General features: G+C 35.3%; 1 protein-coding gene across 2 annotated transcripts in view; it reads right to left on the bottom strand.

The window, feature by feature from the left end:
* LOC109069004 (small conductance calcium-activated potassium channel protein 2-like) overlaps positions 1 to 14,959 on the bottom strand; it is a 54,237-nt gene that overhangs the window by 33,351 nt on the left and 5,927 nt on the right. For both annotated transcript variants that reach the window (XM_042772424.1, XM_042772423.1), the window contains one exon: positions 5,245 to 5,340. In XM_042772424.1, coding sequence (XP_042628358.1) covers positions 5,245 to 5,340 — 96 coding nt within the window. The remainder of the gene's footprint in view (positions 1 to 5,244; positions 5,341 to 14,959) is intronic.

Here is a 14,959-nt window from a genome sequence, read left to right as displayed (position 1 = left end):
TTGGGGCATGTTGTCACATTATGAACTGTATCTTTTTTTCCGGGTCAGCAACAGTGAAAAAGTATCCATAGAAAAAGTGAAAAAGTATGTCCATAGGGATACTGGCTTAAAAAAACTATTAACTGAAGTAAATAATATCTTTAGAGTCTTTATTATATACATAAAAAAGTGTAGAAGAACAGCATGTCATACAGTCATACAATATGAATTGGTTTAACATGTCAACTACCAAACTTTAGTTTCTGACAAAATATACAAAATATAATTAACATTAATTAATGTAATTAATTTTACTATCAAAAAAATTATATTAGAATCATTTATCATGCCAATTCTAACATTCTGCTTGATTTATCTTTTTCAGTAATGATAGAGCATTGATAAAATGAAGTTACAGGTTTATTGTAGAAACAAATAACTGTAAATAGTATTTTCTATTTGGGTTTAAACTTTGGTTTCCATAGAAAAATTTCAACAGCTAACCAATGTTTTATAATTTGTTATTTTAAATAGTCTTCTACAGGGTCTCATGTTGTGTCACCTACCTAGTACATGAACTCAAATGTGCTGCATGTTAAGTCTCCAAGGGCCAAACAACTTCAAAAAGCTCATCATATAAACCACTCAAGCAAAACTTTTCTAGAATCAGTCCAACCTTGAACTAAAGATAATTACAAAATTGGCTTCAAGTAATACTGGTGATTCACCAAATTCTTTAATGGGTCTTAGCTGAAGCTGTACAGCCATGAATCATTTTAATGTGGTAGAGCAGCCAAGCAGTTCGCAAACTTTAGCCAAGGATGAAGCTTGTTGGCTTTCAGGAAGAGATGCACTCACATTAACATGTACACTTGAGTTCAAACGCTACCTTAGAGGCACTTTCAACCATATGGGCAAAATGGATTTGACTGAACTGAAAATAAAAATAGCATCCACTGAAAAATTCACAGGACTTAAAAGAATAGTTCACCCAAAATAAAAAACTGTCATCATTTACTCGCCTTCTTTTCAAAATCTGTATGACTTACTGTACTTCTGTAGAAGAAGAAAAAAAAAAAGAGGTATTTTGAATTTTTTCTTTTTAATGAAAGTCAATGGAGTCCAATGTTGTTTGTTTTGGACCCCACTGACTTTCATTGTCTGGGCAAAAACAATTGAAACAATCATTAAAATATCTTCTTTGTGTTCCGCACAAAAATAAAGTCATACAGGTTTGGAACAACATGACAGAATTTTTATTTATAGATTAACTATTCCTTTAAGGTGTAAGATAATTAACCAATATACAGTCTTTAATTGCTACCTTTGTAAATTTGGGAATCTAGGATTGAAGAAGGAACAGTCATTCCAGTCTCTTTCCTCTCTGTCTCTCTCCTCAGAAACATCCCTGATCAACACCTACTCACATCATGTTTTCATCTTTAAACCATGCCGATACACAAAAACACACACACACAGAGACAATCTCTGTCCAGGAAAGAGCTGCCGAAGTCTGATTCACACACAGGAAGAGAGTCTCATCACCATGGAAACACTTGCATAACGCAGAGCATACATGAGAAACTTCTCAATCCAGCGAAATGAATGAAACAACGGCTGCACCTTTACACAACCACACACATATTGGTCTGAAACAGAGAGCAAAACGAGTGCCGACGCTGTGTGTGTGTCTCCTAGAGCACACAAACAATTCACAGACAGAGGGGGCAAGGGAAGGTTGAATGAAGGTAAAAATACAACCAGAGAAAGAGAACAAACAACTCAACACACATCTAGAGTTGGAAGAGAGAGAAAAAAACAAAATGTGAGAGAAAGCACACAATGAATTTATTGAGCAGAGAGAGAGAGAGGAAAGGGCATAATTTGATTTAGGAGGGAGTGTTGGATGTTGAAAGAGTGATGGAGCAGATTACAAAGTGGAGACATACACAGCGATAAAGTAAAAGCAAGGAAGAACATGCTGTTTGCGTGTGTGAGCTTGTAATAATATTCTGTTGGATAAATGTGTGTACTGATTTCACCCTGTAAAGAAACACAGACACACACACACACACACAGTTGGGTTTCCATGTTTTATGGGGACATTCCATAGGCTGAATGGTTTTTATAGTGTATAACATTCTGCATTTTTAGATAAAAAATAAATAAATAAAAAACACTTAATTCTGTATGATTTATGAGCTTGTATCCTTTTGGGGACTAAAAAAATCCCCACAAAGTTAAAATTTACTGGTAATACTATACTTGTGGAGACATACAATAAAAACAGTAATATTGTGAAATATTATTAGAATTAAAAATAACTGTATTCTATATTAATATATATTTAAATGCAATTTCTTCCTGTGATGGCAAAGCTGAATTTTCATCATTATTATTATTATTATTACATGACTCTTCAGAATTCACTCTGATATGCTGATTTGCTGCTTAAGAAAAATGTATTATTATTAGGGCCCTATTTTAACGATCTAAACGCAAAGTGTAAAGCGCACGGTGCAGGTGCACTCAGGGCGTGTCCAAATCCACTTTTGCTATTTTAACGACAGAAAAACGGTTGGCGCGCCCGGGCGCATTGTCTTAACGGGTTGTCCCTATTCTCTTAATGAGTAATGGGTGTTTTTTTGGGTGTAACGTGCAATTAACCAATCAGAGTCTCTTCTTCCATTCCCTTTAAGAGCCAGTTGCGCTTGTGCCATGACGGATTTGCTATTTACACGGTGGAATTTGGCAAGCGCAAAGACAGAACGCGTCTCCGAGATGAAACGGAGCTGCTCGTGTACGAGCAAATAGATAGCCTAATTCTGATACATGCGATGACTATCCATTATGACATGTAGGCCTTTTTATATTTAATTAGCCTACAAAAATTCTTATGCATTGCAATCCTTTAATTTTTAATATTTGGCATGTTTGTGTGCTGCTGTGCATCCCTGTGTTTAATAAGCAGCGTGTACGCGCATTGTGGACCCGCATTTACTAACACGCTCTTTAAATAACAAAGAAAAAACATTGCGCTAGACTTTAGACCAGGTTTGAGTTGGTTTTTCAGCTCCTTAAAATAGCAATGCACCTGAACACACCTCTTTTTTAGACCAGCACGCCCATGGGCGCACAAATGGGCGCAAATGCATTTGCTAATTAAACGATGTGGCGCTGGACGGGAAAATGCGAATGGCGCCGGAATAAAACTAGCAAACACACTTGCGCTGCGCCTTGCGTCAGGTGTATGATAGGACCCTTAATATTTTGTAGAAACCATGATGCATAGCATTTATTTTAAAAATATTTTTGAAAATGTAAACGACTTAACTGTCCCTTAATATCAATGCACTGATGCACCCTTGCTGAGTAATTTCTTAAAAAAAAAAAAAACTTATTTACCCCAAATCTTTTAACAGTATATATTTTGTGATTTGATTAACTTGTAAAACTGTACGCCCCTATTATCATCAATCCCTCATTTTCTGCCTCCAGCAGATGAGACTTTTTTGAAATACAAAAATACAATCAGTTTAGCTCTATATTAACTCTATATTACATCAATTAATTTTACAACATATAACAAATATAGCGCATATAACATACAAGTCAAATACACTGGTTATAAGCTTGGTGTCAATAAGAGTTTTTACTTGTTTTTGAAAGAAGTATCTTATGCTCACCAAGGCTATATTTAATTATTAGGAAAATACATTAAAAACAGAACTATTATTGTTACATTTCAAAATAACAGTTTTATGTTTAAATATAAATTTTAAAATGTAATTTATTCCTGAGATGGAAAAGCTGAATTTTCAGCAATCATTATTCCAGTCTTCAGTGTCACGTGATCCTTCAGAAATCATTCTGATGCTGATTTGGTGCTCATGAAACACTTATTAGTATCAGTGTTGAAAACAGCTTAATATAATATATTTGCTGTCACTTTTGGTCAAATTAATGTGTCCTCGTCGAATAAAAGCAAACATTTCCTCCAAAAAAAAAAAAAAAATCTTACTGACCCAAAAACTTTTAATGGAACAGTATATAAAAACAATTAAAAATGGTTTATGAGTAAATTAGAAAATATCATGAGTTGAAAAACAAGTCAGTGGAAAGTCCTCACCATCACAGATATACAGTACAAATGTGTGCATGTGTGTTTATGCTAGTATTGGAAATGTGGTGGATTATTCATGTATTCATTGATAAAAGGGCAGACGAGCTCCTTTCTCAAATAACTGTCAAACAGTCACAAAATGACTCGCTCTCAGGAACAAACAGACCCAAAAATAACTACTAAATGTCTCAAAGAAGTTTGTGTGTGTATAAGGGAAAGAGAGAGCTTAAAAGGAGCTGAAAGTCTTGTTGTAGTGTATGCGTCTGTGTGTGTGTTACTGATGCTGCTGTGAGCGACTTTCCTCTGCTAACCTTCCTATTAGCATAATGCTAATGAACAGTTGAGTTCAGCTCCCCTTGCTGAGGGCAACAGCCTAAAACAACATTACTCATCTGTTCTTTATGCCACACAAAGGGGGGGTGTTATTGAATGTGATTCTTCTTCCTGTGTTTTTGCACATTTTTCCGTTGACACCATCACAGTGTAACATAAACAGACCGGTGTGATAGAGTCGAGAGATACTGACTATAAACAATATATATAAGATTATCATAAACATGATCATCAGCAATTAACTATTAACATCAAAAAAAAAATTGCAAAATCAAAAAAAATAACTCTGAATTAAAAATCATTTATTTAGAGGTAATATGATCTAGTTATGTGTCAGATGATCATATCATTTTTATTTACCACGGTACTGAATGATTATCATATTTAAGTATTTTGTTGAATATTACAGTACTACTGTAGTGTTTTTTATTTCCCAAAAAGTGTGGTAATACTTAGTTTTTGGTACTTTCTGTTCAGTCGAAAGTTACGGTCACATTAGCTAAATTTCTGCAAAATTTGGTGGCTGAAAAGGTCAATAGTGTAGTTACATAGAGTATGAAGCACAGCTCACACAAAAGTCATTTTCAAACCAATCATATTTCTACTGGTCAACACAGCGAATTTGTGTGACCAACTTGAACCCGTTGTGAAATCTGCATGATCAAATTTTGCGCCCTTACACCAAATTTCCATTCACGTGGATTACTATTGCAATAATTGAATTTCCTCTGCGAAAATTTACAGAACAATGATAAATGTGTTCGCATCTTAACAATAGACACTAATGTGAGATGATTATTTGTGTTTACCTGCACCTCTCGAGCATGGTAAGCGATGATTAGTCCAAGAAGAATGACGGTGGAAAGGCTGATAAGACACTTCAGTGCCAGTGAATACATGGAGCTCTGTAAAACATATGAAAATAATGTTATTAGCACACTCACCATTATAATTTTACAGAGAAATATTTACTTACAGGTGCTAACCCTGTGTATTTAATTTTCAGAAAATAAAATAAAGATGTTGTTCAGTCAAATATGAAATGTCTTGCATGATGTCGTTCTAAACTCTGACTGTGACTGACTTGAGCTACAAAAGGAAACTGGAGTTTTCAAGCTTCAAAAGGATGCAAAGGCACTAGAAGTATCATTAAAAATGTCCATATGACTTCTGAAGTCATACAATAGATCTGTGTGATGAACAGATGGGAGTTTTTAATCCTGTGATAAAATGTCCTGCAATGAGTTTAGATCAGAGTCTGTTAGCTGGAATTTCACACAAAAGTATCACATAGCATCATAAGATCTGTTCAGTGATGTGGCGTCAGTAAGATTTTTTAAAAGAAATTAACACTCTTATTTAGCAAGGATGTATTACAACTGCAGCACAACTGTTTTAAACATTGATAATAATAGGAAATATTTCTTAAGCAAATCAGCATATTAAAGTGATTTCTAAAGGGATCATGTCACACTGAAGACTGGAGTTATGATGCTGAACATTCACCTTTGCCATCACAGGAAAACATTACATTAATATAGAATATATTAAAACAGTAAACAATAATAAAACTGATAAAATAAATGCAGCCTTGGTGCAAATAAGACTTAAAATAAAAATTCTACCAACCCCAAACTTAGAACAAACTTAGACACTTACATGGGCCACATCTGACCTCTTTAAAGCTTGACAGCCCCAGTTGTCATTCACTATCATTATGTTATAAAAATTGTGATGCTGTTAAAAAAAATTCACCTTTTGTGTTTCACAGAAGACAAATAACCCTACTGCTTTAGAACGACATGAGGATGAGTAAATGATGACAGAATTTTCAATTTTAGGTCAACTATCTCTTTAAATAAGAAATGAACATCACAATCACAGCATGTGCGTCTGTGCCATATAGTCTGCCAAGACATTTTTAGTGTTTTTTTATAATCTATGGATTACATGCACATCACTTCCACACCATACACACACAATGGCATGGTTACTCAAATGTGTGTCTGTCTGTGTGTGATTGCAGGGATCTCAACTTGACACTACTACCTGCTGCACACATCACAGTTTTCATTTAACACACACACACACAGCTTGCTTAAACTCTCCCCTGAGAGTAAAAGCAAAAGTTTTAAATTGTTTCCAGCCTGAGCCTCAATGATGTCCAGCTGAACCACACACATTATTAGACTGGCCACCCGTTGGTCTAATTTAAGGCACCATACTGGAAGCATTATTCCACATGGACAGACAGACAGTGCTGTCTAGGGGACCCACGGCTCCTCAAACAGTCTCTCACTCATACTGACACACACCCACACACACATATATAAATACATAGGGCTCCTAACTAAAGCACACACACAGTATACCCATCCAGGGGCTAACAGCTTATCAGTACAACAACTGCTGTGTTTCAGTCTCTGTCAGGCTTCCAAACGAGTCTTAAAGATGATTTTCTCTAATGGGTGGAAAGATTGATTGATTCTGAATAGGACAAGTTCCTTCATCAACATTCCTGTTTATGTTAGTATTTATGTCATTTTTCACATTTTGTATTTTTGTTACTAAAATGATATACCAATTCAATAAAAATAAAATAAAATAGACTATTTATCAAATTATTTATATAATTAATAATATTACAGCATAATATAATGTTATATATACTGTATTATATTATAAATCATTATATAAATAATATAATGCAAAATATTATATTATATTATATTATATTATATTATATTATATTATACTATATTATATTATATTATATTATATTATATATAAAACATTTTCACCTTTTGTGGAAGGATACAGTGGATATTTAATAGAAAAGGGAGAGAGACCCTGGTCCTTATGTCATGAGCAACTGCTGTGATTATTGACTAAACTTAAAAGGACTAAATTAAAAGGACTTTCTAAGAACTACCACAAATATATATATATATATATATATATATATATATATATATATATATATATATATATATATATACGATTCTGAGCCTTAAAATGAAACTACGTCATGTCAGACATCAGACAAAGTTGAGAGAGATCTGTACTGGAGGCTTTTTGTAGAGGATACTAACTATATTGAATGCATATGCGGTCATGAAGGTCAGATTTTCAATCTTTCTCTCCTCTCACTTTCCCCGACCCTCTCTTCTTGCTTTCCATGTGTGATTGTTTTTTTGTTTTTTTAGATGATGTGTTACCATCCTACTAAGTGAGTCCTCAGTGTCTGTGACATGACTATCAGAGCTAATGTTATATATTAGTGTGTGAACTGAGATTATTATGAACAGAATCATGGCTAGATTAGCAGTTATTGATCCAGCTAATGATGGACACCATGCAGAGCTAATAGGCTTTCTGAGCTCCATTATCTCCATCAGCATTCTCTCGCATGCTCAAAATCTTCCTTTCATTTCTCCTCCATCTATTCAGCATCCTCTCTTTACTTCTCCCTGGTCCTTTCATAAACACCAAACAAATCGGCTCTGACGTCTGAATACAGTCATCTTTGAGCCTTCTGTCTGTCACACAGTCGCACGAACACGCTCGCGCACAAAGCACACACACATTCGCAGTCGAATGTACCGCTACAAATGCACACAGTCATCTGTGATTCTAATGTAATTACTTCCTCTTGTTTCAGTTTCTTCATTTACCGCTGATGTTGGGTGAAGTGACTCACTTGAAAAATCTCAAATACAAGCCACATGCAACGAGCACACACACATAGCGAGAGATTTTTTCAGATTCTGACACACAAACAAGACTCACAGCTTAACCACCAAAGGAAGGATGGTGTGTTCACGTACACAAGCTCAAAGAAAAAAGGAGCTTGACACAAAAATCCTTCAGGAATATTCTGATATTCAAGACCAGAGAAAGTGTAAGGGGGAAGAGATGGACCAGTCAAACAAAAAATAAATAAGAATGCTTAATACGGCGGCTGTAGGAATTTGGGTCTCAATTGAAGAGCTGATTGCCTTTTTGATAGGGTTTGTTTATACCCATTCGCTGGAGTAGCTAGCATTAAAGGGATACTCCACCCTAAAATGAATTTTTTGTCATTAATCACTTACCCCTATGTCGTTCCAAACCCGTAAAAGCTTTGTTCATCTTCGGAACACAATTTAAGATATTTGAGATGAAAACCAGGAGGCCTGTGACTGTCCCATTGACTGCCAAGTAAATTACACTGTCAAGGTCCATAAAAGGTATGAAAGTCATTCTCAGAATACTCCATCTGCCATCAGATGTGCAATCTGGGTTATATGAGGCGACGGGAACTTAAATTGTGTTCAGAAGACGAACATAGCTTTTAGGGGTTTGGAACGACATGGGGGTAAGTGATTAATGACAAAATTTTCATTTTGGGGTGGAGTATCCCTTTAAGCATTTTTTACATGTTTTGCACTAAAGAAGCTACATTTATGATAACATCAGTGTCACATATCATTGCTGATTTGAGATGTGTTATTTAAATGTAATTCTGACAAGCAGTTATGAAGATTTTAGTCTTTCCACAGTGTAGACAGAAAGTGTATTCCTACTACTGACAGTGAAAATAGCTGCTGGGGCTGCTACCAAGATGGCCGCTGAGGGGACGACCCTTAAAGGGACTTTTTCCATGACAAAGACAGATTTGCCAATGATTAATGTCACTGTATGTGCTCTGTTGTGTGTTTGCTCCTTTACTCTGAGCACTTTGTCTAAGTCAAGCAGTCTAAGGATGTGAACTAGAGACCTGCACTCCCACGGGACTACCACGAGACCAGCAGAACCTGACATAACAGAGTGCGGCGCGAGACAAGACTTGATGGGTGAGTGCGGGGGTGTGTGGGTAGAGATATCTATAACATAAAATATATCTAAACGAAATATCTTAACATAATCTTAACACAATATCTTAAATCGAAATATCTTAACATAAAATATCTAAAAACAAATAAATTGTTATTCATCTATTGCAGAAAAGCAACAAGAACAGCTAAAATAAAAATGATTAACAGACGCAAGCACATGCAGAGTTTCCATTTGTAATGTGTGTTTGCAGTGTTGAGCATTTAGCCAATCACAGACATATCTGTTGATTTCTGGAAGGCAGTGGCCAATCAGAGATGTTTCAGTTAGAAGTAGATGTTTCATCTACTCACTGCTCAAAACGCTGGAGTTCCTGTGCAGTGCTGAAATTTGCATGCTCACAAATCCTCTCATTATAACAGACTAAGTGTAAACATGATGAAAGATTCACCCCATACAGAAATAAACAGCAAATAAACCACAGTCAACCTCTATAAACACACATACAACGCCAGCTGGGAATATGAGAACATGATCTGTTTTCACCTTTACAAGAGGAACTTCATTGCTCATGCATAGATGACTTGGAGTTTCTAGTTCTGTTTCTTTTAAGTATGAACTGTTTTCTTATAAAATTCCTTAGACACAAACGAAATGGACACAAATCTGTGTTTTCAGCAAAATTTCAGCAATAAACATGTATTCTCTGTTGGATGTCAAGTTTTAGAACAATTAATTAATCTTTTGAATTCAAACTATAAATTACTACTAATAAAAAATAAATGACAGCTTACTGTTTGTAATATATTATACATGAAAATTCTGTAAACCATTCAATTTACCAAGTTTCATTTTCCTATCTAGTTTTTATTCTGTCTAGCTTTTAACTTAGCCTCTATCAGAGAAGCAGAGGTGTCACTCGACCTCTTTTACTGGGATTCAAGCCCCGGTAAAATACAGCTGTGCCCCACTAAAATATTATTGATAAATCCCTATATGTTAATGGAGATTACCATATTCTGACCTGAAAATCATATTATTTCCACAGTCTGTTTATTTTTTTTTATCAGCTATTTAGAAACAGCACTAGCATTGCCAGATTCGCGGACCAATCACTTTTTGATCTAATCGGCCAAATGGGTTTGCAAAAAGGTCTGAAATTGTTCATGAGTCAGTTTGATTCATTAGGACAGTTCACTCATGCACTGTACTATTTGCAGCAGTTTCTCTTCTAAAAGAAACAGGATCATATTTAAGACAGAAAGCTAAAAGAGTGCTAGTGCTAAGAGTGCTATGAGGTGGATATTTACTTACAATCTATTGTAGAAAATGAGACTTGCAAGTATATTTTGTCTACGATGAAGCAGCTATTGCATGTGCAGCTTGTGAATGACTCTTTGATATGATTTATATCCATTTATATCCAAAACAGTATTTTTAAAAAGTATCAAAATATGGGAGCACTTTTTTTCAGGAGTCTTAAGCAAAATTCTCTCCCTTCATTCTCATTGATGTGTAACAATAGAGAAACAATCGAGATATTTAACAGATTTTTTTTTTCCCTATAGGTCAAGCCTATTTGACTTAATTCAATTTTCACTAGTTAAAATGCTAATTCTTGATATCAGGAAAGGAATTGTTTACTAATAAAAATAGCTTTTTTAGATTTCAATAATTACATTTCCACTAGTAAAAATGTGTATTAATGATTTTTAAATTAATAATTAGATTTCTGTGAGTGATGGTCATTTTGTTTCAAACCTTCATACTAGTCACTTTTAACTAGTAGAACATTAACTGTAAATATCTATAATTTGAATCCTGCAAATGAATAAATGGTAAAACGACTTGCCATATTCATATGAGTTACCCACCAATGGGTTTTATGAAACCACAAAACAAAAAAGGTGCAAAAAACACACCACCACCACCAAAATCAAATGTTACGAAAACAGTAATGTATCTCACTTAATGAAAAACACACACATAGATAAGCTCAATTACACACCAACTGGCACACACACACTTGATTACACACTGACATACACCATTACACCCCTGAAAACCCAATTACACACTCAGAGGCCAAGAAAAAGATGTAAACACATACAACCTCAGCTACATGCACACAGTTATACAGCACACACATATACATTAAGCTTAGCATTAATGGCCATTCGAGAGTCCTGTGCACTATTGACCCCTCTCCTTCACTGACCCTTCCCTAGGCTGTCCATCTCTCCTCTCGTTTCCTCTCCTTCTCCCCTTGCTCTTTCTTCTTCTCTATGTACTGATGATTATTGCTCCTGTGAGAGTGCTGTAAAAGCGTTAGTGTGGCAGGAGTGGGATTAGGGTCCCACAGCCCACTGGATCACCCCTTTTATATGTGTCTTTGAGATGGATTACAAACAAACACAGGTTGGTTTGTTTTTTTCTAAAATGGTGGGGTCTTTCCAATGACTCCTATTGTTTTAATAATGAGCAAAATACATTTTCTTTCACCACTATACCTAAAGCTGACCCTCAAAGGAACCTTCATATTTTCAAATTTTCATGAAGAGTACAGTTAAATAAAAATCTATTATAGGATGTGTTATATGAATTATTTCTTGTAAATGTGTCAATTAAATATTTTTTTATATAATTATAATATTTATATATTTTACAGTAATTGACCATTTAAAATAACCGTTTTCTACCTTAATATATTTTAACATGTAACTTCTTCCTATTATGGGAAAGGTGAATTGTCAGCGGCCATTCCTCCAGTCTTCAGTGTCACATGATCCTTCGGAAATCATCATGCTGATTTGGTGCCTAAAAACATTTCTTATTATTATCCAGACATATACACAATGTCCCTTGTGCACAGGCAACAGGTTGATCAATTGAGGTATCTGCACGCTTCCTCGCATCTACTTAACAAGTCTAAGCTAAGATGTTCCCCGGGGACGCATGACAGAGCAAGGAGGGTGTGAAAATTAAGTATTGATTTGACAGTGGTTTTTTCCAGGTATTTATGGCTGTTAAGGGTCAAGCAGACATGTGAGGAGCTGGAGGAGAATGGATTCAAGGCATGCTGCTTCATGCAACTCTACAAGCCATTGAACTGTTTCATCCAGACCTAAAATGTCCTTTTTATGGTATACAATGTGAGTCAAGTATCTTACCACATTGAAAATGTGATTTAAACCTGGAAACAAACAGTGTTTCAGAATTTTAATTTTTATATATATATATATATATATATATATATATATATTAAAATAATGTAAATCCTATGACAAAAAAATATATATTTGAGATTATCTGCACTACTTCTAATTAAAACAATGATTTTATTCCACTGAAGCTCCAGATGCCCTTTGCATCATCTCAAATCATGCTGGAGAACATGATCATCAGCTTTTCATCAGGAGTTTATGCAGCTTGAGTGCAGCTGCTGTCATAAAGCAAAAGAGGAAAACCAAATACTAGGACAATCTTATACCCAATTTTATGCTAGTAATATAATTTCCAATGAAAAAGACGTGCAAAGAAAAGCTAAGTAGAAGCATTTGCATTAGTAGTCTCAGATTTTGGACCCCACTGTACACTGCATATTCATATATTAGCTGTGGTTTAGGACAACAATACTTTTATTTTGCAATTAGTTCATCTAATGTAAGGAACTAGTTAATGTAGACGGCAAATGAAAAGTTGATTTGAAAGAGCAAATATTTGATGAAAAACAACAAACAATGCTAGCAACACACAAAGGCTCCGATTACACACTGCACTCTTTTACGCTGTTCTTATTAGCTCTCTCTCCCTCCTGTTCTTTTTAGGTGTCTATTTAAGGCATTGAGGAAGTGTACGGAGTGTGAATGGACCAGACATCTCCAGAGGATTCACAGCTGAGCATATAAGGCACACATCTTCACACACACACAATACTCAACATCGGTACATTCCCACAGTCGTATAAATGATATATGTAAGGAATAACTGATGATGGGCCACTGAATTATTTTGGAAAAATAGGCCATGTGGCGAAGTGGGTGTGCATTGTTTTTCGGCCTGAAGTCAGTTATTCCACTTAGCTACTAATAGCTCAACACATTGTTCAGATGCTTTATTTCAAGACATTTGTCCTTTGATCGCTCTTGTGTGTAGGACTTCTTACACATCTCATCCCAAGCCTCAGTTGCCAATTCTAAAACATTATTTTAGAGCTAGTAATGGAGGCTTGAGCCATTGATATGTAGACTAATGCAGTTATTGGAGAAAGAGAGTGAAGGACCTTTAAAATGACTGGAATAATTTGGTAAAGTGATATGGAACTGTAATACAGTCAAGACCCATATGGAATTAACTATGTTAGCTGTGTGTTTCCTGAGAAATAATTGCAAATCTTACATCATGTCCCAATCAGACGCAATGCGATATTATTTCAGTGACAAGCAATTCGTTTGTCCACACCAGATGCAACACATGATAAAATCAATCAAAATTCACAGCCAATCAGAAGAGCATATGGGTAGGCTCTTTCCCCAAGTGAACTGCACTCACAATGAAATAATCAAATTCATAAATATTAAACCATTTTAAAATAATTAAAAATACACACTGAGTGACTGACACAATCTTTGTCATGAAACACACTTGTTGGTTCACATATAAGATCTGAGGTATATTATCCATTGTCGCTTTCAGAATGGCTATAAATGTCAAAATTATATTCAAACTCACAATAGATCCTTTTAACATTAAATAAAGCACATTGTTGTAATAGTTTGCATACTGATGTTCCAGCCACGATGTCAGAGAAATATAAATAGAATCCACCATCGCAGCAGGTTAGGACAAAAACTCTGATTACTAATTTGGTAATTAACTTCCCTACTTTAAAGAATTTGCAGACCGTTCAGGAGTTGCAATTAACTATGTTAATTTTTATTGCATTAAATATTAGACAAATAAAACCACACTAAATCAATGCATTACACGACAGTCATATGTGCACATATTCCCATCCGGACACGCGTTTACACTTCACATATACCAAACTACTGAAATCATAATTTTCATATGCTCAAACATATATAGCATTCTCCAGCTTTTTTGTTTCAATGTGCACACATGACTGCCATTTCAAACAAGAAGAGAGCTTTAAGAGGTTAGGAAAACATTTTGGACAGGATGTCTCATCAGGAAATTCCTGCTGGTTTCATCCTATCAAAAGCAGCTGTCACACACACACAGCTCAAGCAGCGCAGTAAAGCCATCAATAGGTGCTTGAAGGGGTGCAAAGGTGATTATCAATAATCCATGTAGCTGGTCACTCAGAGATGTGAGCGTTCTGCAGCATCTAAGCAGTTACTTTCCTTACTCATTTCCTCCACAATCACTAGATGCTCCATCATCCATTCACATAAATTCATTGTTTCGTATGGGAGTTACCATTCACTGTACGGGGGGTTGAGGAGAGGTAATTCCCCATTAGATGAGTCAAGTCAAATCGAAGTAGTTTGGAGAATGTGGAAGAGCATCAGTATCTCACATGTCTCTGGACCTTCAGCAGTAATGCACTGAGAGAAAAGCCCTTTAATTGCTCTGAGGGGCGATGCAGCACTAACAGGCTTCTTTTGTGCTGTTTTATAATGGCTATAATGGTATACAATCAGCATGGCCATTATTCATGTGCAAACTTGACTCACTCACCCGTTT

This window comes from Cyprinus carpio, chromosome A16, assembly GCF_018340385.1.
Source record: "Cyprinus carpio isolate SPL01 chromosome A16, ASM1834038v1, whole genome shotgun sequence".
Taxonomy (NCBI): domain Eukaryota; kingdom Metazoa; phylum Chordata; class Actinopteri; order Cypriniformes; family Cyprinidae; genus Cyprinus; species Cyprinus carpio.
Note: the sequence above shows the minus strand (reverse complement) of the source record. Positions and strands in the feature narration are given on the sequence as shown.